Source organism: Drosophila mauritiana, chromosome 3R, assembly GCF_004382145.1.
Source record: "Drosophila mauritiana strain mau12 chromosome 3R, ASM438214v1, whole genome shotgun sequence".
Lineage (NCBI taxonomy): Eukaryota > Metazoa > Arthropoda > Insecta > Diptera > Drosophilidae > Drosophila > Drosophila mauritiana.
Genome location: NC_046670.1, coordinates 25,189,115 through 25,212,323, shown reverse-complemented (window position 1 = coordinate 25,212,323; position 23,209 = coordinate 25,189,115). Strand labels below are relative to the sequence as shown.

The 23,209-nt window shown below is 44.5% G+C and overlaps 1 protein-coding gene and 1 long non-coding RNA gene across 2 annotated transcripts in view; one reads left to right on the top strand and one right to left on the bottom strand.

Annotated features, from left to right (window-relative positions):
* Positions 1-9,833, top strand: part of LOC117142668 — a 126,151-nt gene extending 116,318 nt beyond the window's left edge. The window contains exon 4 of the long non-coding RNA XR_004459569.1: positions 9,587-9,833. This is a non-coding gene — a long non-coding RNA (uncharacterized LOC117142668). The remainder of the gene's footprint in view (positions 1-9,586) is intronic.
* A 10,212-nt stretch (positions 9,834-20,045) lies between these two features.
* LOC117142665 (putative odorant receptor 98b) lies at positions 20,046-22,665 on the bottom strand. Its single transcript, XM_033306797.1, has 5 exons — positions 22,556-22,665; positions 21,386-21,797; positions 21,149-21,335; positions 20,490-21,096; positions 20,046-20,339 (listed from the first exon to the last, which is right to left on the bottom strand). Exons 2-5 carry the CDS (start codon positions 21,693-21,695, stop codon positions 20,289-20,291), a joined length of 1,155 nt encoding a protein of 384 aa, XP_033162688.1. The 5' UTR covers positions 21,696-21,797; positions 22,556-22,665; the 3' UTR covers positions 20,046-20,288.
* Positions 22,666-23,209: the final 544 nt, after the last annotated feature.

Below are 23,209 nucleotides of genomic sequence, written 5' to 3'. Positions count from 1 at the left end.
TCGGCATTTTGAGGGGAAATTGAAAGTTATTTTTGTGTGTGGCATTTCAATTAGCATGCCGCATAAATTTTTATTTAGCAAATCACTGGCAAGCCATCTTCAAAGACAAGACCCCCTGGGGTTTTGTGAGGGTTCGAGTCCCTCGCGGCAATGTATTTTCCATTTTCTCCCATTTTGCGTTGTCTACAATTCTATTCCATTTCTATTTCAACCTTTTTCCCCCACCCGGAAAATCCTTTGACGCCAGCCAGGCATCCGAAAAAAAGAAGTATTATATACATATACTATAGGAGAAGGCAACGCGGAGGATGAGAGACTCGTGCCTGTTTTTCTCTATACAAAATGAAATTAGTGTCAAAATGTTTTTGCACTGCTTGTGACTGAGTTTTCATGCTGTTTTACACCGGCGACAGCGTCAGCATCGGTGCCACGCCCCTAAGCGTTTAGCGCGCCTTTGGAGGAGGGATGGCGAATAAGCGATAAAATGTGCAGGGGTATAAAAAAGAAAGCAAGCATTAGAAGACAAAGTGTAACGACTAACAGATGCCCAGCAATTACGAGGCAATTAGAAAATAAGCAGGTAAATCGAAGCTATTTCCTTGGTTAGCATCGAAAACAATGTTTAGTAAGCTTTCTATTTTTCTAAGATTTCTATCTTTTCATCTATTTAAGTAGACAATGAACGGATTGAAATGTTTTTCCCGGTAACAAATTCTCCATTGGATTCAAACACCTCATATCCTGCTGAAATAGCCCGGTATAGAAAGAATTGAAGCGACGGGCAGGAAAGACAAAACCAAACAAAGCACGGGCGAGAAACATCAACAAGGAAAACGGGCGATTTCATTCAATGTTATTTTCAGCTTTAAGCTAAAATAAAAGCCGACACCACGCGGCACAAAGGATGCGAAGGATGCAAAGAGGACACCGAAGAAGGCTGAGTGAAATGAAATTTTTTGTGACATGCTTCAAATGCTTGTCACCCATCCTTACCTCAGTCCAACCCAAAGGTACATAAGTCGTTGACTTCGCCTTTCTCCATTGTGTTCACCCACTTTAGCTCACCGGCACAGCTTTCTCCGCCTTCCAGGCAGTGTATTACTGTGTTTGTCGGCCAACAAGGTGTAAACAAGTGAAAGGACACTGGCCTGTTGCTGGCCAGTATTAATGCATCAATTATTAACAACGAGCGGCTCAATTAAAACTTACGCAGTGGAATGATTGGACGCAGAGCAACTCGATTCCGGATTCCTGGTGGTAGTAGTTCATTTGCATTATGCAAATTCCTGGCCAACGACATGGAGTGCAGTTTATGGCCACAGTTTGATGTAGCATAAATAAACATTACAGGCCAACCGCACCATAAATACGCTTTGTGACCAAACTCCACTGCCACTTCTCCTGGCTATGCGGTTGTCTATGCCAAAAATTGCATAATCAAGTCACCGCTACCGGCTTAAAGCCATTGTGGCTAACCAGGGATAACACCGAAAATATGAAATGACAATTTAAGATTTTCTCTTGATGGCCAAGCTAAGTTCGAGGCTTATATCGTGCACGTGACTTGCCTGAATATTTGTAGCATCAAAACCAAGGATACTGCTAATTTAATCAGCTCTGTAATATTTCAATTGAAAATTTCATCGAATGAAAATGTCTTTCGCGACATCTGACTATATATTTTATTAACATTCCGTTGCCGAATTGCATTCAGCAATCAAAGTCGCCCTCTGGAGAAAATCCTTTGAAGAAGAACTGCTCTTGGAACTCGATTTTTTTCAGCAGATTCACGTCGGCAGCTCAATTCGCTTTTCTTTGGGTTTTTTGTCTTTCGCGCTACAAGTAAATAAGTATATGCAAATCACGTTGGAATTCTATTTTTCTTTTTGGTGCTTTATTTTATCGACTGCTCGTTGTTGGGCAGCCCATCGATTTTATATGCCATGTTGTACTCGCAGCAATTTCGGGTGATTCGTTTTTGTTTGGCGGCTTAAAATGCTTGAAATTTGCCATCACCTGCTGGGCGAAATCGCAGAAAAGGACATGCAACTGGTTGCTCACTTTGGGTGGGAAAATGTGATGGGAAATGTAGCTGATAGGATGGATGGAGTAAAGTACAAAAATCCGGAAAAATGCGGCCTCTTTCATTTTTTACTCGCTGATATTTCGTTAATAACCCATTTTTCACTGGGTTTTGCGATGAAAGTGACTTTATATCGGTATTGATTCTTTTAACCAGATAAAAAGGGTTTCCGTATGAAACAGCAGTAGGTCGGTAACTTCTCTTGTGGCAGAATTAATAATTTAAACACAAACTCATAAGTAAATTACTTAAAATATATCATTCAGTGCATAAAATGCCAGATAACCGAAGCAATCTACTGCACTTGAAATATACATCTTCATGTGTCTGCGACCCTAGTTGATGGTTGATTTTTATTCGAGCGCTTTCTTCATTTGTTACGTAATATCAATAACTCACGAGCAGCTGACACATGTAATAATTCAATCGTGCGGACAACCATTAAACAAGATTGATGATCTCTTTAAAGCTGCCCAATGGCAGAATCAAAAGACCCAGACCCCTTGACGCCAATTGATGTCTTGGGTCTTTAAAGTTTATTCAGCGCGAGGGTCTCGAGTGTCGGGTCTCCGGTCTGGGTTTCTGTGAAAAATGAATCGACTATACAAGTGAGAACAATTAAAAGGCGACTCAAGCGAAACCGCAACAAAAAGTAGTATATGTATGTATAATCCCCGCGATATCTCGCCGTATTCATAGGCCAAACCCCATACATACACTTCAATGCGATAAGAGTCTCTGGTATGATTGATGAACTCCTCGGATATTCTGGCTGCTCATTTATTGCCGAGATATATATCCCGACCCCGGCCGAATGAGACTCCTTACACTTTACGACAACCGCAGATTAGTTGAGATTGCCAACGACAGACAGACAAAGACAGCCGGAAAATTGCGCAGCTGTTAAAAAGCTGACATCGTCACCTTTGGCTCTCGGCATTGTGCCGCATAAATATTTACGTCTGGCATTCCATGGAAAACGCCTGTTGCCTCTTGTTTCCCCGAGCTGAAGAAGACAAGGCAGCCGAACGTCAAAGTGGCGACTGTTTGAGCTGCTAAATTGAAATATCCTTGGTCCTGGCATTGTTGTGGCAGCCCACCCACCACGGGATTCATAATGAAAGGTGTAACAAAGCCGTGCCAAAGTAGCTAATAAAAGTCGTCGTCCCAAAAACCTGAAGACACCCACCTCCACCTCACATTCATCTCCATCCATCCATCCATTTCCATCCCATCTCTGCCAGAAGACAAGGGAACAATTGTTGACTGGCTGGATGGCTGGACGGGATGGGATGGCATGCTCAACGAGTCTCGGCAGTCTCCTTGTTTATTGTCATCATAATTATAAAAGGGTTTTTATGGCCAGCCTGCAAAATGGGATAAATGGCTGGCAGGTGAATGGAGCTCGGTCGCTTTTTTACGGCGACCGTGACCTTGGGTCGCCAAAGGATTAAAAAGGTATTATCTTAATATGTTGACAAGATTGTGTTAAAAAAAAAAAATAACAAAGAAGAAAAACAATCTGTGTGTGACTTCTTTGTTGTTTTCTCTGAGAAAACAAACATAAAGTAAAAGTATAAAAGTATGTTGTTGAAACAAGACATTTAGCTGATTGCCACTCGATTGGGCGAGACATTTTCCGAGAAACGCTTGGGAAAACAATTAAATTAGCCTGAGTCGCAAGCATCGCAAGACTTTGGAGTAAGTTATTTATATTTTAATGTCTTGCCGGAGGACTCTCGCATTTTTGAGTGGAGATGGCAAACAAATGGGTTGTAAGGATACGAAGATACATATTTGTATGGAAAAATTATTTTTTTTTCTATTTTTAAAGCATGGTTTTACCAACTGTGGGAAATAAAACAACTTTCAGCTGTTTAATCGGTCGTCGAAGGCCAACACGACAAACAAACAGGCAGCACACACGCTCGACTTGCATGTTAAATGATATTTGAAGGGGGCGGGGAGGCAAACAAATGGCCTAATAGAGCCATAAACTACACCGAGATGAACACGAACGGATAACTGCTTATCAGTTAGACAAAGTATTTACGGAGTTTTTCCATTTTCCACATTCACTCGTAGCACTCGCTATTTGCCATCGCCATTGCCATTGTGGCTGACATTCTGATGGCAAGAGCCGTAAAGCCAGTGATGCACATGATTGACAACGCACTCAGCCAGTTACCGAGTCAGTCAGTCAGACAAAGACATTTAAAATATTTGAGTCATTCGAGCAAGTTCCAGACCACCCACACACATGGAGACATCCTGTCTGGGTTGGAAAAGAATGGCTAAACAGTCACAGGAATTGAAATAAATGCGTGGGTTTGGTTGGAGTTTCGCAACTCGCAACTGCAAAAAGGCAAAGTGAAGCTATCGATGCAATGTCAGACTTGCTATATAGTACATACATATGCATGTACATATGCACTGCGATATCCAGATGTAGATATGCTGTTTAGATGGCGCCGTGTCTGCCAACCTAAATGGCAGAATTTTGGATGCTTTTCCAGATGCCGGGTCACAAAATGGCGGACCTGTAGTGCCAGTTTTGCATTCGAATGCTAAAGATTTTCAATTAAAACTACTTTGGCAATCAACATATGTGAGTGAGCGGCAAATGCAGCCAGCGACGACTGGCAACACTTGCAAGTGTAATTATGAACTTTAATCGAAAAACTTTGCCAACTCATTGCTCATTCCTATGCAGGCGGCGTCATCCGGCGAGTTGCACAAACAGATAGCTGTCTATCAAGGACATTCCGCGAATCCTTCGGTTGCACATGTAAATCGTCTGCAAGTAGGGTAAACCAATTTCCTGCGCCAACAGAATGTGAAAGTGCTCTAAGTGAAAGCGAGAATATTAATATTTTAATACTACAGAATATGGCAAGTTTTAAAGGTGTCTAAAAGGGTGATTTCAAATGTTAAGTATATTATTGCATACTTTTAGGCATGCTGATAAAAAGTTCGAGAACCAAACTATTTGGAGGCACCCTGATATATTCTCAAAGAGAGCTCAAGAAGCATCCGGCTTTATTTAACTGCTTAAAACACGCTTCGGCATCGAAAACGGAATGCGGTTCTGCAGCAATTTGGCCATTTGACCGTGTTAGCAAACACGGAACATTATTGCCGCCTCCAGCCGAGATCCAGCTCCCTCAGTCCAATATGTTCGTTTCTGACTTTGGAGTGCCAACGACTCTTGGTGGATAAAAAAAAGCGGCAAATAAATAGAAAGAACAGCGCGGCGCTGGAAAAATTTCAATTCACAGCGCAGACAGACACATGCAATGAAACGCGATTGCATGTGCCTCGTTCGCTGTATCTGTATGCGTGAGTGTGTGTCTGTGTGTAGCTCGGCCTGTGAGTTGTGAAAATTGCATTGAAAATCGCGGGCGCGTAACAAATAAAATTCCGCAATTTCGCTGCCATTGATGCCTAACGCCCCGCAACTGGCCAATATAGAAACAACAGTAGAAATGCCGAAAATAAAGACCTCCTGGTCAGAGGAAGGATATTGTGGCCTCCGTTCCTCAACCACTCACCCACTCACTCACCCATTCACCTCTATTTCAGCCAGCAGGTGAACTTTGAACTCGCCGGAAACTTGACGAGGCCATCAAAAGTTTTGACACCGACTGAGGCTTATGGCGTTGTCTTCAGCCTGCTGCTAGCTTCCTTCCTGCCCGCAGCATTTATCTGCATTTTATTTCGTTAATAAATTGAAACTTACTCAAAAGTTTCAACCGGCCAAAAGCTCTTTTGGCCGGAAACAAGTGCCAAGAGCTGTTGCCAATGCGTCAGCCAAAGCGATTTTGAAGACTAGCTGGCTTTAATAGGCCTCTTCAGTCCATTAGAGTGTCATATGTATGGTACTGTATAGTGTAGCTCAGTAAGGTATAGTGGCCCTTGAGGCACTCTGCATTTAATGCCCTCCGATTCACAGAGACCGCATTGAAAACACTCCGAGATGGATGGAGGTGCCTCGGCTTCTGTGGTTTATCTACGGAAATCTCGGGAGTGGGATGAAACAGGAGCGTGGAACGTGGGACGTGCTACCTTTGCTTAATTACATTCTGTCGAGCAATTAAATCCTCAATAATTGTTTTGTTGCTCGCTTTAATCGCAGTTATTCAGCGGTGGTCCTGGCCTGGCCTGTCCTTGCCGACCTGGGCCCCCCGTGTCTTGGCCATCATCATTTACGCTTTTCAGCTGGCCAAAGGTGCTGGAATTCGCTATACAGTCTGCGTCTCTGGGTCTCTGGCTTTATTTATGGTAGCGTAATAATGATCAAACATTTGTCTTCTGCCCGCCTCATCCTCGTCCTTATTTTCATTCTCATGCTCGTCCTCGTCCTGTTTTTGTTTTCGCCTGCACGCCTTTTCGAGTTCAACCCGCTGCGCGGCATACACGGCGGATGAGCAATGCCTTAAAGTTTGATTAAAACTTAATTACATTGCCCTCGAGCCGTGGAGCCGGTAATTTAAACAACGTTTGTGCAAGGTAATAAGCTTGTGGATTGGAGTCACATCACCGAGGTCCTGGAGCAGGATAAACCACAAGGTGCTCGACATGTGTCCTCGCTCACATGATGATGGTGCCTCAGATTGTTATGGGTGTATATGTGTATGTGTACGTATGCTATCCTGCTGCATTGTGAAATCAATAAACCAAAGTCAGAGTGAGGCGATGATGATGAGGCTGCCCCGGCTGGCATTCTGATGAGCTTGCCACTGCAGCAAAGATACCGACACCAAGCCCAAACTCTGGCCTCTGATGCATGCGGTTTGTGGCAGAAAAACAATAGAATTATCTACGTATAACCGGTCTCGGATTCTGAGCGGCGGCAAGGAAAGGATGTATTGGTATGAAAAAGGAAAGGAGCTTGTTTGCCAGTCAATCAATAATTTCTAATGATCGCAAGTGACGCAGTGCGTCAGAGAAAATGCCACAACTTCACTACTGAATTTGTCGAACGCAAACTATTCGTATTACGACAATTTCTGAGGACATTTCCCCTTAATTTGATGGCCGAGTGCAGCTGCTGCTGCTAATTTCGCTTTCCCGCTCGCCAAATGTAAGTCACTTCATCTAGAGCATGTATCTGAAAACTTTTGCAATAGCATTTAGGATAAAAATACAACGCACAAGTTTTCGCCAGCTTAAGATCCTCGAAAGCAACCGGCGTCTGTCTGTCTCGCCAACCGCAAGCTACAACGATTTTCGCCCCCCATCGTAAGAAATTTGCAAACATTCGAGGCAATTAAAACTGTCAGATGGAAGTGGGACTGGAAAAGTGGGGCTGGAAAGTGGGCGTTCTACTGCGAAGCGCTGATAACTTTTGTCCATGGCACATGGCCAACGGGCCACGGCCAGCATTCTAACCACCAAGGCTGTCCGCGAGTCCAGCTGTCCGGAATGTCCAGTGTCCAGGATGTCTAGGATGTCCACCCCGTCCACTCCGGCCACTCAACAGTCAACAGAGTCAGCTGGCCCATGTGGGCACGCAAAAGTTTTTGGCCCACATTAGTTGGGATTTGTGTTTGAGCTGGAATATTGTGCTCTATGGTCAGATCAGCGCGCTTGGCCCTTCGCTGCTCATCTGCTATTTTCGTCCTTTTTCTCTCTTTGTGCCCTTCCCTGGCCACACAAACAAAAGCAAAAGCAGCGGCCAGGATGACAACTAGTGGAGGCAAAGGCAAACAACAAGGATGGCACAAATTAAGTGCACACTTCCTTTGCATATTTAAATGCCCCTATATACTTCCGCTTTGAGTGTGTGTCTCTGTGTTCCTGTTTGTGTGAACAAACATTTTTTTTCGACCATTTGTTTGCATGTTGAACATGGCCATGGCCAAACCAACTGGCCCAGCTACGCCTGTCCATTGTTGTTTGATTTCTAACGGAATTGAATATAATTTAAGCTCATGTACCGGGATTGTTGGACGCCCTGGATGCCTGGATGGCCGGATTAGAGCGGTTGCTAACTAACCTAACCGGTGCACAGGAATCGCCTACAGATCGCCTGCTCGGGGGATTTCATAAATATTTATTAAACCCAGGCTGACCAAGTGTCTGCTGTGAATGCCTGCGGCTATTTATTTATAAGTAATATATTTGGGTGTGGCCCCGGCCGTGTGTGAAGAATACCCAATGTGGCTAAGCGGAGCCGAGATTGAGAAAGATTGAAAAGCTATTGGTCGGGCTCGGAAAATTCGATTAAATTCGAACTGAAACAGATGCAAACCGCACACGGAGAGAAAAGTTGAAGGATACGATGGCTTATTTGTAGATATGCCATTGATATATAATATTGATAATATTATAATAAATAATATAATAATATTTTCAAACATGATTTGATATCAATTCACATTTTAAAATCGACCTGATTTTCTTTCCGTGCTGGAGTGCAGTGTTCCTGGAACAAAAGGACCATAAACCGCTGACACTGCTCCGAGCTGGAGGCCCAGGCTCAATGGCAAGGCAAACTGCCAGAGTGTGAGCTATATGCACTGGCGTAAAAACACAAATGTGACGAGGAGGCGGCTGGCGCTTCAGCTGCGTGTGTGTGCCAACTCAATAGCTGGAAAATTGAAATTGAAAATCTATTGGGTATTATCCAGTCGCCGGAATGTCAAGTTCAGACAAAGCTGGATTAATTGCCAACGCAGCACTGGCGGCGAAATTTTAATTGCAAACGGATTAATCGGTTGGGCTCAGCCTCCACGGAGCATAATATACGTTTAAGGGCAAAACAATCAGGGCCATGCAAATATGTTTCTAAGAACAAACTAATTAGTGGAACGAAAACACTGCCTTTTGTGGCCTGGCTCCCACAGGCTCGTTGCCTGCACTTTAATTACTCTCAATGAGAGCGGCACTTGACCATAAAATTAACATAATAATTGGCCAGAAAAGCGGGCTGGAAGGCACTGGCCACTCCAGCCGGGAAAGCCGACAGGAAACGCGTGACTTGGCAGCATTTTCGGGCGAGTCGAGACGAGATGACAGAGTCTGATGTTTTCAACTGCTTTTAATTACAACGTTGACATGTCTAAGCTGCTTTCGATACAAGCCGGGCGGGCCTAATAGGATTAGGCCATGACGTCGGCGGTTGGGGAGTGGTGGTAGATGTCCTGTCAAGAGGCAGCAAGACAGAAATCAAGCATACGCCGCGTTGTCACGATTTTCTAGGGAGATACTTGCTCATCATCTCCTGCCGTTTGCTCACGTCGAAAACGGCGAGGTGTCGTGTTGCCGCGTATTTAAAAATCAAAAAATTAACGAAATAAAAAGGAAACCCAGACGCGATGAGTGGGAAATGAAATCTAAACGCCCATGAAGCCATGGCTTGCATACTTATGCAGGCGACTGTGTTTAATGGCCACTATGCGCTGCGTGCAGAGAAAAAGGCGTAAATTTTGCTAATGGCCTGAAAATTGGGCAATTTTATAGCCTCATGAATAAAAGATTTTCATTTTGCTTCAATTACAGTCAAAGCCAGAGAGGCGAGCCAGCCCCCAGTTGCCATTCAAGGATGAAGTCAAGATAGCAACCACACACACTCACACACGCGAGAAGCACTCACAAGGACTCAAACCCAAACACACACATGCACACACACACACTCCCATATGCGACAAGTTGGCGGCCACAATCTTGGATTTATACGGCTTCGAGTGGCTTCGGTGGCTAAGAGGAAAATAGGTAGGCGGCAGGAGGTGGGGCACTCAAGTTGCCTTTGGCCTATTTAAAAATTAAAATTGTGTAAATTTTTAATGCCAACCAACGCGAGTTATTAGCCCAGCTTGATAGCTAGCCGAGCACCACCTGAATATCCTGCTAATCGACTGCCAACCGCGATGATTACAAAAATTTCCACTTGGCCGCGTATTTTCCTGATTAATTCTGGGCCGATATAAAATGCGTACCATGAATATTTCATACCACAAAGCGCCAGCAGAGGAATAAAAAAAACGAGATACCAAAAGTGGTTAAGCAAAGGGCATAGCAAATAAAACGAAGCTTACTTTATACAATTGGCAACCGCAAACAAAGTGAATTTCGTTTTTGTTTGCGGCCACAGACGTGTCAGTTTGGACACATGAATGATGAATTATATTCGGTGGTCAATTTGGGATCCATATTTCACAGCGCGCCAATAAAATATACCCCCAACAATCCCGATGGCCTCGACCGGAGGCACACAACATTTTTGGAACCGCCGAGAAGTTTACAAAGCCGATCAAAACTTTCTGAAGTGTCCCGAAGTCCTTTTTCATTAACCGATCGTTCGAACCTACTGGCCAGGGGAAATAATAAAGTGATTTCGATTTAAGCTTCTCCAACATCAATTCAATTTCAATGCCAAATTGTTGTTCCCAGCCCCACGTTGACTGGGTGACTTTTCCAATACCCATCGACCAGGGGGAGTGGGTGAAAAGGGGGTCAGTTGGCGAGCCAGTGCTTAATTGAAAAACGTAATTAACTTGAATTTTCTGCTTTTGGCGTTTATTGCCGCTCATTTGCAACGGGCCATGCGAACGGTTTGGGTCGCCGTTGCAACTGCAGCCTGCGTATTTATTTGCACTGCACCGAGTGCAGCAGGATGGTCAGCTGCATGATGGGATTGGGAATTGAGTTTGGTTTGGGGCCCGCTTTTGGCCCCGCCCTGCTTGATGATGATGATAATGTTCCTGCGCGTCGATTAGCGATGGCAGTCGGTACAAGATAGCGCAGTTGTAATATTAAAGCTAGCATAAATGGCTGAAAAAGCTGAAAAAAAAGAAAAACCGCTGAGCTTTAACAGATTTCGCTAATGACCCCTCTAAAACCACCTTCATATGAGCTCTAAAGCCCCACGGACTTAATCGATAGTGTCTAGCAAGCAACCATGTTTGCCCAGCTCCAAAGCCGATAATGATGGCCTCGCCGGCCTGTTAATGTTGACCGCAATACGTGGCTGCAAACGAAATCAGTGGAACGGCAATTGGCTGCGAAATATGCAGCCAGCGGACTGACAAATCGCTCACCTTTAAATCCAGTAGCCTGCAAACTGCTTTAAGGGCTCCAGAGCCATGAAGCTGCACAACATTCATATTTCATAGGAATTTCATTTAGCTAGCTGGTCTAATAAGCTCCACAATGAGCTGGTTCTCTCTGAATGGCAGCCAGACTTTCGTTGTTGGTTTTTGCCTTTTGCTAGCAGAAAGTCCCTTTTGCGAGCTGCACCTAATTATGTGACCGAAAAGGGGCGAGGCCCGGCAAGTGAAGCAGGTGAAAGCAAATGTTACCTGAAACACTGGTAATTAGTAATTTAAAATGCCGCACGTGCATTGAATAGCTCTTGTAGAGCATCCCGAACCCAACCCAGCTCCAAGCCCACCTTCTGCGTCCTTCGTCCAGAGCTTCCAAACGCTGATTGAACGCCTAAGCTCGCTTGGGTAGGGCAAACACGTTTAATTTAATTGTTGATATGGCGACGCTACAAATGAATCGGCCACAGACTCAATTTCAGCCACAGAGTCTCCGAGTCTGCGAGTCTCTCAGCCAAGTGTCCTGCGTCCTCCTGGGTCTTTCGGCCTCGTCCTTCTGTTTGTCAGCTAAGAAAATCCAAGTTGGCATTGGCCCGCTGTGAGCTGCTGGCAGTTGCCACATGCTGCGTCAAAATAAGTAAACATGACGGGACCAAGCGCCCAGACAACGAGCAAACTTGCTGACTTTACAGCCCCTGGGAAAGCGAAACTGAAACTGAAACCGGATTCCAGCTTCATGGGTACAAAATAATCAAGAGCAAGTAATCTGCGATAATTAACTAAATAAGCAAGCGTGGCCAAATTTGTTGCTTACAAAACGACAAGGAGGTTGCCTGCTGTGCTAAACCAGTTCTTTTCCTGATTTTCCCGAATTTCCCCACCGGTTTATCCTCGTCTGTGTGTGTGTGTGCGTGTGTTTGTGCGAATTATAAATAATGTATAATTGATTATCCTTTTAATCGCTTTCATTGCGCCCGTACATACGTCGCAACAAATAAAACATGCAAGTTTTCTAATGCCCGGTCATTACTCATACGCCGTGTGAGCCGCAAATGATTTCAATTAGCCAAACTAAATAAACCATTAAGCGTTTTATTAAGCTCTGCTAAATTTGGTTAAATATTTTAATGGCACATAAAATTAAAATTTAATTAACTAGCACACTTTGCGCGAAGCGGGGGCCAAAGAATCGTTTTTCACAAAAGCGTGTAATTAAATTGAATGCTGCTGCTGCCGCTGCAGAAAAAAAAAAACATATAGTATATGTAGCATAGCAGCAAGCGGGGAATTATTTAAATATTCATTGTGGCACCAAGGCATGTACATTGTGCATGCAATAGCAACACAATCAACTGATGAATGAGCTAGCAATAATGAACTGCAAACAGGCGACACGTGCAGCCAATGGAAAAGCGTTCGTTTCAATGTCCATGTCCTCGTCATTGATTGAAAATATTTCGAGCGAACTCGGGGTCTAATAAGAAAGCAATTATTTCTCTCCTAATTTGCTTTCCCAGCTTTCCAAAACCACCCTCTCCTCGCCCCACGTTCTGCGCTGCGAATCAGCTTAAAATGTGGCCCAAAGATTTTGTGAGAACAACCAGAACAACAACGCAAAAAATGCAAAGCAAAATAAACAAGGCAAAAGTTGATAAAGCAAAGTGGCCTAACCGAAACGGGCCATATAATCGGGTTTAGGCCAAGCGAAGAGGAAATTCGAGCACGCTGCAGTTGTAAATTTAAAACGGATATCAAGATATTAGACTCTAAATCGTAATTTAAATCAATTAAATGTGATAGATAATAACTTTTAGACACTTCAACGATTTTTTAAATATTATTTTTCCCTTGGGGTACCATAATTTCCAGAACTCCCATTATATCGGCCATATCCTTGAAAGGCTTACTTCTTATTTTCGAATTTATTCTCCTGTGGTAGCGCAGCGAAAGTCCGTGAAGCCAAGGCCACGCACTTGGCCTGTTGTTATTTTTATGCTACTTTCCGCTTACATTTTTTCCTCTCAGTACCGAACCGTGCCGTGCCCATACCATTTTCCCAGCCCCCAAGGACTTGGGGCGAAAGAAGGACCCTGGCCGGCAGGCAATTTTCTGCTTAATAAAAATTAAAAAGGGTTATGCGCGAGAGGCAAAAAGTTTTTCATTAAGCTGCCAACGATGATGATGATGGCGAAGGCGGTCTGTCCGGACCGTCCGATCCGCTCGACAAAAAAACCCAACAGACAACAGGAAAGGACGAGGACACGGACGCGGACGAGGACGAGGATGCAGAGGTGGCAACCGAATCCTTGGCTTCAGACGAAACGGGATGCCGCAAATTTGATAATGAAGATAAATGTTTATCGCATTCAGGGGCGTGGCCGTTTGCCAAAAAGTTTGTAACGCAAATTTTCACGCTGATTATGCCAATAAAATCAATGATAAGCTTGCTTGCTTCCCAGCAAACAAGCGAATTTGGACCGCCCACCGTTGGACCGTCGGACCGTTGGGTCAACTGCCAAAAACTTTTCACGACAAACAAATGAATCGGCAAACGCATTGAATTAAAACGATAGGGTCGTGGGGTCACAGACCAACCAACTCGCCCCATAAATGCCGCAAAACACAAATAAATGCTAGTAAATATGCGCGGCGGAGTGACAGTGGGGCGTCGAGGGACGGACGTGCTGAGCCGCAAGTAAATTGGTTTGCCGTGTCATTAGTGAAAACGTATCCACATTTTGGCACTAATTAAATTTCATTTGAGTTTTTCCACTCAGTTGTGGCCAGCGGCCAATGGGCAGCACGCCACGCAGCGCATTTCCCACCCACTTCAGCGTGCATTTTGTCAAATTTAATTGTTTCGGTATTTCGAAATAAATTTGAAATTAATTTGCAGGGGAATGGGCCAAATAGGGTACCAAAAGTTGATCCAATTATGAATTTAAAGGAATAAAACCATAAACTTAAACTAGATAAGATATGATGGTCTTGCTCTGTTTGCGTAATCTTATCTTGTCGCTTATGTTACTATCTATCTGCAAGATAGATATGGTTAGTTTCGATTGAGTTTTAAGTTGTGTTAACTGTTTCTCACTGCTAGATGGGATTTTTCGCCCACATTTACTTTTCCGTCTGAGTGGGCGATTAGATTGTGTCAGTGGGTCAATGCACCTGAAATAGTGGAAGTGAAGCCAAGAAAGTGGCAACAGTCCGGAGAGGAAAGGAAATTACAAAACACATGGCGCCCGGAGCTAGTTACACACAGCAGACAATGCAGCCAGGTAGAAGTGGAAGAAAAGCAGCAAATGAAGAGGATTGCAGGTGAGGAAGGACGAAACAGCTGCTTTCAGGACGTGGCTGTACAGCCAGGGTATGGATAGCTGGCTAGATGGATGGCTTGATAGGTCGCAAAAAAGGGGAAAAGAAGGAGGAGTGGGAGGAAGTGCCAGGACACGGAAGCACATGAGAGCATTTGCTGCTTATTCTAAGTTTGATTCAGTGTCGTCGCAACAGCTCAAGGCTGTTTGGTCCTGGCCACAAAAGATGACTACACTCCACTCAATGCGGAAGCTTTCGCCGGCGAAACGATGTGGCAGATTTAAATGGCCGTACATCAGCGAAATAACGAGGCAAACAACGCTGCAAATGACTCCCATAACTGTTGCGGATTTAATTTGTTGAATTCTGTTTAATTTGCTGCATTTATTGCTCGTCACATGTGCAAAACTTTTTATTTATACACCCGGCGAGCAACAGCCAAACAATTTTTTGTAGCTGCCTTTTATGCAAAACTCACAACAGCATTTGCTGTGGGGCCCTGAAGCTCCACGCCCGCCGATCCTCGTCCTGGCTCCGCAGGACCCGCTCCTCTTGTAAAGTTATGGCAAAAGCACTTAAGCGATTTCATGCAAATTTTCGTATATTTTTTGCCGTGCTTTCGCTCAGGTGAGCATTATGGCTATATGTCTACGCCTGCGACTCTGAAAACAACAACAACTGAGCGTTGCGAATAACAAAAAATACTTATGAGGGTGCAGCACAGTGGCAACAACAATTGCGAGCCGAAAGTTGAAAACTTCTGCAAATTGTTGCTGCCGAAGTACCGTGTGCGTGGAGGGGAATGTTGGGCACGAAGGGTACTTATGCATACATACATACCCTTCATGAAGGTCGATGTGTGCAAGGATAACTTTAATATTGCATTAAATATATCAGTGATTGCATTATGCCAAGAAGATGAATCCGTATTGGCTTGTAGATACAGAATATTTCAATCAATTTGATACAGAACGCATTTTAAAGGATAACAGCAGTTCGCATCTTTAAGGTAGCTGCAGCTTTTGGTTAAACTTATTCTTTGCATCCATGTTGACATTTAATAAGGACAGTTTATTTGTGCTAAATAAACTTCAGTTTTCTAGCCGCACACTTGTAATCCTGACAAATTGTGAGCCACAATCCAAAACAAACTTCAAACTTGTGAAGCATCTCCCTGCAATTAAAGTACGTAGCATCTTGGCATCGTATAATGACGCAGCTCGATGCGATAAACACTTACATGTTTCCATTTATTTGGTGAAATAGTTTCATTTGCTACGCCTTGGCATAAAATCGTTATGTTAACAATTTGCGAACGAAAACGCTTTTGTTTTTGATGGTCGCATATAAAAATGTCATCGCTTAAGTGATGGCATGGATGAATATCATAATAATAAAGTTGGCCGGGCGGCGGAATATTACTTGCAGCAACGACTTTTGGCCACGCCACATAAATTAGGAGTGCGTGAAATCTTTGGATATAAATTTAATGTGCCGCCAGCGGCACTGGCACACAAACGAAAAACACTTTTAAATGGGCACGTCGCTGTCGTAAAAACATCAGCGAATCGTAATTTGCTTTCTTGCCTTCGCTTATTTATTGAATGTTTAGTCGACGCGTCTGCCAAACAAAAGGCGAAAGAGCCCCTGACTTTTGGCATAAATCAAGCACGTGGTGTGTGCCGGATTATCCTGGCGATATTTGGAAGCCTTCTGCCTTTTGCCTTCGGCCAGGATCGGGAATCCATCTGGCTGACAGCACTTTGTTGGCCACGAAACGGGGCGTACATCTGACCCGCCCAAAAGCCGACAGCCAGCCGGGCTTAAGGTGAGTGCACCACGGTTTCCAGATCCAGAAGCAGATCCTAGCTGCATTTGCATGCCACTCACTTGTTCACCTGTTCACCTGCTTACCCGTTCACTTGCTGTTCACCTGCCCAAGTATTTTCGACTTTTACCTTTTCATTTCGTTTTAGGTCGTTGGTTTTCTCGGTTGCTGCTCGGTTTGGCTGGGTTTGGTTTGGTTTGCCATGGCTCTAATTGAAAATATTTTTGTTTGCACTTCATTAAACCTAAACGGAGCAGCAAGCTGAGAGATATGCAATGTCTGTCAGTGCCATTTGGCTGCCGTTAAAAAGCAAAGTGAAAAGTTTTAATAAATATGCATGGGAATGGGCATGGGATACTGTATATAGTACGGGTATGTATGCCGGTTTTGCACAAAGAACTGTCGACTGTTCTCGATGTTATTGTTGTGCCCTGTCGAATCTTTGTTGCTTTAATCCAAAATGCAATCATTGAAATGCATTTTATTTAAGCTGTGCTCGCTTATTGCATTTTTGCATACACATTTTTCGGGGGACAGGGGCGAATTGGTTAGGGTAAAGTGGAGGGGGAAAGCCCCAAGCGACTTATTTTTATATGCTTACAACTCCTCCGGAACCAAATTCTGGCCATCCTGACCCTCCTGCACATGTATGTGTGCGTGTATCTCTGTGTGTGTGCGCAAATTCAATGACAGTTTGTGCCTTTTGCAACTTTCAGTTGATTTTTTATTGTCAATCGAACAATAACGAAATCATCGGCCAAGTTACGCCAAACGCCACAGCAGCAGACTTCGATGCTTCGATGGTCTGGGATCAGGATGAAAATGTGACGGTGACAGTGACTCAGCACGGCGAAAACTTTAAGGTAGGCAGCCCGGAATTTCTGACACAAGTCGAGAGCGTGCCACACCCCATCGGTGGAGATTTATATGCCCAGGCGATGTGACTCAATCAATGGCATTTGTGTTGTGCCAGCAGCAAGAGCAGAAAGGCAGCAAAAGAAGCATCAGCCGGAGGAGGATGGTAACACGAGGGGGCGGGCGGCTCACTGGGGGGCAGAAGGTTCCCCCTGCCACACCCCCCTCCGCCACCCTCCACATTGGAGCATCAGTGGCAGGACATCAGACAGTCGGAGAGACATGCACAGCATTTTGTGTAAAGAAATCAAAAATTTATACAAACTTTGCACAATGAATGAGCAGCAACAAAGCAGGAGCAGAGCAGAGCAGAATCAGTACCAGTGCCAGTAGCAGTAGCAGCACAAGGGGGCAAGTGTGTCCCAGTGTCCTGGCAGGACAGCAATTGCCGAAAATTGTTGCAGTTCGCCTCGCTCGCTCCCTGACAATGGCTACAACAGCAAATGGAACATAAGTGCACTGAACAAAAAGGTCCTGCCTCAAAAAATGACACAAGAAATAATAAACTTCTGAAGCTAAGAAGGATCCCTTTTCTACTCCAGATTTCCTAATTGAAATCCACTCAAAAGCAACTAAGAAACCAAGTCAAACAGAAATCGAATTACTTTGCTTAAAATTAAAGCCCAATCTAAGCTATAGGCGGTATTTTTGCGAGTGTGGTCACTGACTTGCAAGTTGCAGCAACGAAAGTGGACGCAAGGACAGCTTGGCACCGGACAACAGCTCCAGGATATGTGTAGGTAGGTAGGTAGTCAGCCCTGTGTGTATGTACATGTGTTGCTGTTGGTTGATCGGTAAGTCGGGGCCAGTGCAGACGAATTAATTAAAAATTCCGAAAATATCCGGTTAGCTCTTTATAACAATTTCGTGTACAATGCCGAACTCATGCTGCATTCGACAAAAAGTCGTTGGCCCACCTTTGTGTGTTGCGTGCATCCTGCACAGCAGAAATTTAAAACTCGCCATGCTGATGTGCTTTCGGGCGCCTCAAGATGGCTTCATCTATCTGGCCGACAGCCATTCAAACTATTTTCGTTTCGGCCGTTTACCAGGCAATCTACATAAATGAATTCATTTGCCTTTCATATACATACGCATATATGCACAATGGCAGGCGCAGTGCAGAGCGTACGGGTCGTATACGCAATAGTTGATATTTATGCTCTAATTGAGGGTACAACCCGGACCTGAACTTGGCTTAAAGTCATGTGTGTTCACAGAAATAATTGGAAGTTATTTCAGTAGTTATATAAGAGTAAAATCAACTTCGCCACAGAAAAATGTAAGCCGTCGCAAAGGAAAGCAAAATGAGAGAGCGTCCTGTGGTGGTCGAGCTGAATGGCCATTTGGCAATAAAAAATGGCCGGAACGCTCGTTAAAACTAAAAACAATTGACCACATAAATTAGCGGCATTAAAATACCAAAAGGCAGGCGGGCCGAAAATGGGCCAAAAAAAGGACGGAAGGAAGTGCGAACGATTGATTCAATTAATTGCCAAATTAAAAGGGAAGAATTTCGTGCGCAAGGAAGCCAGCAAAGGAAGTAAAGGGAATGAACGAGAATGTTATGACAATGTTAGAAACCAAAAAATAATAAATGACGAGGGGAATATAAAGGCAAAGCGGAGGCTGTAACCGATCTGGGCTGACACAAAGTGACAGGCGCCGGGGGCCTCACTGGCACAATTGAATTTATTATGGCATTTCAACTGGGAGAGCGTCAATTGAATGAAAGTGGACGGAAGCCCACCCACCCACACACACACACACACACACTGGCGAGATGGGGAGAAATGCGGGGAAAGCTCTGTTGCAATAGCATGATTATTGGACTAAACCGAAACTATTTGCCTCAATGGGCCACAAAGCGCCACACGACACGCCAAAGGACACAGGCGAAGAACCAAAGACAGAGAAGGAGGCAAAAACAAGGACAACTGGCAGAGAGACTGTAGAAAGGACACGGACGAACCCACATCGCCAGTGAGATAGTCCAATGTCCTCGGGGTATATTTTTCGCCACTTTCGCTACGGCCAAAAGTGTTGACTGTCTTTGATTTTGTTTGTCTGCCCGCCTGCCCGGCCAACTCTCGCTCCCACTCAACTCCCGACCAGACATCGAAGCCCCGAGGGAAAGGGCTAACACCAGAAATTACACACAGTTTTGTCAATCGAGCAAAAGTTCAGAGGAGTGCGCGCATAATCAGCAAATTAATCATAAACCAGATGGAGGACCATTCGCTCATTACGGCTTGTAGTTGTAATTACACGGGGAAAACATGATGAGGTAGCATTAGTTATAATACATCTGAAATAATGCCCAAAGGAATGCAATACTAACTTTCAAATAAGTTTTAAGTTCTGCTTGCCATTGGGCAAACCTTTTATTTAATAAATATAACAATAATACTTAATACTTATAGCTCTTGAATCTTTTTCGTTGCGTGTACAGCAGAGCCTGTTAGCAAACGCATTGTGGCTACAAACAAATTACAAAATCGGCTAAACTTAAGCCGCCGTGTTGCGTGCAGTTTATGACTAAAGAGCCGCCGGCGGATGCGCTGAAATCCCGGTCACTGCAATTGGCTTTTTCCCAACCGCACTCACGTGCAGTCTCCGCACACACACGGGATCACACATTCGGTGGGCGGTGGGGCAAAGCTCCGTCTGTCTATCGGCCAAAACAAAGTTAAATCGGCCAAATCCTTTGACCATGTCACACTTTTATACATAATCGTTCGTCGAGCACGTGCAGACAACCGCAATGTTGTGCGAGGATGGCAAAAAAAAAAAAAAAACATAAAAAAGGACAACAAAAAGCTCACACAAAAACAACGAGAGCAAATTACAGCGGCGGACAGCGGGCGACAGCAAATATTACGTATACGTGCGTTCAATGTCCTGATGGCGTTGCGAGCAAGGCCAATAATGCAAAAGGCATTAACAGGCGCAGGCACTGGTTTCCCATAGCAGTTATTGCCATTAACATGGCTTAATTAGCCAACTGGCTGTAACAACACCGGCTTAAAGCATAATTGTAAATATTTCCGGACTTAAACAAACCAGTACGACTCCCTCTGAATAATGAAAGGCCGGTCAGCTAGGCCAGGGATCTGAGTAGTGTTACATAGGATATGGCAGTGCGCACAATCTGTGGGTGAAAAAGGAAGTGCAATTAATAAATAAATTAGTTGAAAGTTGGTAATTAATAGTATGGATTAATCATTCACTTAAGGTGTCTAAAAGTAAGCTGTGTAGGCAATGCACATTTTTATAAACGATATTTAAACGCTTTCCTCACCGTGATGAGCGTCTCCCGGTCGGCTTTAAAGAAGTAACCATCGATGGGACATCCCAGACTCGATCGCATCATGGCGATTTTTAAGGAGCTTACAAGCTCCATGTTTTCCTGCAGCAGATGGGGCCAGCTGGACTCGTAGATGGCCTGGCCAAATAGCTGACACTCCGAATGGACGCTCGATCCGCAGAAGCAGTATATGGACACCTGGCCAACAACTGCTGCCGTAAATGCGGCATAGAAGAGTAACGCTGGCTGCAGGATATTGGCAGACAGTTGGTAGCACAGGACACACAAGTGCAGTGAGGCTGCCACAAACTGGGCGAAGATGAGCGGTCTGAAGTATTCGTTTAAGAAATGGCCCAGGTCCAAGCACACCGCATATAGTTGAAACACGTGCTTTAAGTTCTCACGAGTCTCTTTCGAATTCCTGCCCTCGAAGTGCATCATTTTGTGCCTGGCAATCTGGAACAGGGCACAGAGATTATGGCTCAAAGAACAGAACAGTGTGTCCACACAAACGGTGGGCAGTGCCACGCCCAATGCAGCACACACATTCCAGAAATAGGAAATTATGTAGTTGGACAGCTTCATATTGTCCCAGGGATATCTGCAGAATGTGTGTCTTAATATTCTGGATTTTAAGCAGTACTTTTTCTTACACACTGGGAAAGGGAAAGTCCGGCTGCAATTCACCTGTTCGTTGGTAGCTGAACAGCATGGACAGAGGGGACATCAGACAGGCAGAAAGGCCAGCCGTAATAAAACAGTAGGCATACACAGCACTGATGAACTGATCCCGACGACTTTCCCTGGTCACTATCATTTCAGCAATAGCGCAGTGAGTTTCTAATAGAAAATAGAGTTCATACAATGTATCTCAATAATAGATAGCTTACCCCTTTGCAAAACACAATAAAACTGCCCTATTAGAAACTTGAAGTCCTTGTAAAGCCAAAGGAAAATTCCGATTTTGCACAGGGCCAGTAAATCCACGAGAACCGAGCAGAGTGAGTCGGTTAATTGCTCCACATTTTGGACGTTTTGCAGGCCAAATGCGATGGTCAGGGGCATGAAGCTGGCCACCGAGAGGATGCAGCAGATGCTGCGCCAAGGATATCGATGGCCAACATCCTGTTCGTGCAACAATTCGAGTCCGAGAAGGCGAAAGAAAGCGGTCTGCAGTCGGAGGAACTTGTCCGTCAGCATGTCGAGTGAGAAGTGAGTGAGTCCTCCTAATGGGCAGCGAAGCTCACTGGCTTGTGCTCATTAGCGGCAAAGTAAAATCAATAAGCCATTAAAGCGAGAAACCTATAATGGTATTTATTATTTAAATTCGAGTGCCAGGACCTTCAGCCTGCTGGCGCTCGCAAATGAAGTGGCGGTTGCAAAAGTGTCTCGGTCTCTGGGGAATTGTGAATGCATCAGCATACAAATCTTGGCCCTCTGATGTTTGCACAATAAATTATACTTAATTAAAAACAATTAAAAGCAAATTCCAATTGCAGCCGTCAAGCAGCTCGGCCTGTGGTGTTGCAAGCAGCAAATCTGTGAGCCACTGCAAATATTTGGCTGCAATGCTAAGCAAAAACTAAAACAAATCCTAGCTGCATTTCAAATGTGAAAACTTTAGCTTGCCTCGCATCCTGCAGCTCCGAATTGCATGCTGCTATTTTGGGATTCGTCTAACATTTCAGGGTTTTAATGACTGCTAAGCCCGAGACTTTTACCGGCTCCATCGTATCGGTATTGTTGTCGTGGTCAAAGATCACAGCAGCTGGAGATGCAGCTGCAACTGGGCAGCCGGCAAAGTTTGGCCATCGTTTGCTCGGAGAATTTAGATGGCCAAAATAAATTAATGCAATTACATGCTGGCAGCTTAAGACCCGAGTTAAGGCCTAAGTGGAGTCATAAAGCACACACAAATTGAGTTCGGGACAAATGCCACAGACTTTGCAGCGACGGCATTATTAATTCGAATGTGTGGATGCCGCAGTGGGGCAGTGAGGTCCAATTCTATTTACTCAATTATTAACCGTCAGACGGAGTAATTAATTACGAGTTCTTACCTCTCGGATTGAAAACAGAGCCACCACCGATGGCCATCCTCTGGCGATGGAACAACTTTCGGCCTAGGCACATAAAACAAACATTGACACACTGACCGGGGCACCCCGAAGCCCCGAAAATGGAAAATGGAAAATGGAGTTTATATATTTTCGATAAAGCAAAACTTGCTGGAAAACTCAACTCAACTCGGCTGGCTGGCAGCTGACAGAAGGGGGAAATGGAAAACCATCTGGGGGGTGGCCGAAAACTGTTCAAGAACTTTTTCTTATTCCTGGCATTGTTATTACCACGTTGATGCTGCTCGACTGGTGGACTGCTCGAATGCTTCACTGTATCCATGGCAGCCAGCTCTCGACGAAACTCGAATTTCCTTTTTGGGGGCAGGCGTGAAATATTCGACTTAAGAACTCGCCGGAATTATAATACTTGAGCCACAGTCACTTGATAACTATTGTTTCGCCTTGTTTGCTCCGGCCAACACTTATCAGTTCATTTGTTTTGAGGTGGAAATTCGAATGAACTATGGTGTTGCATGGGCAACAGGACAGGGTATCTCCAGCTTGGTGCTGGCTGGGCCGGCCTGCGCTGAGCTGAAATACTTTGCCATTTAGTTGTTGCACTGCCCGGACAGCAGTTGAATCCAAAATGAAATA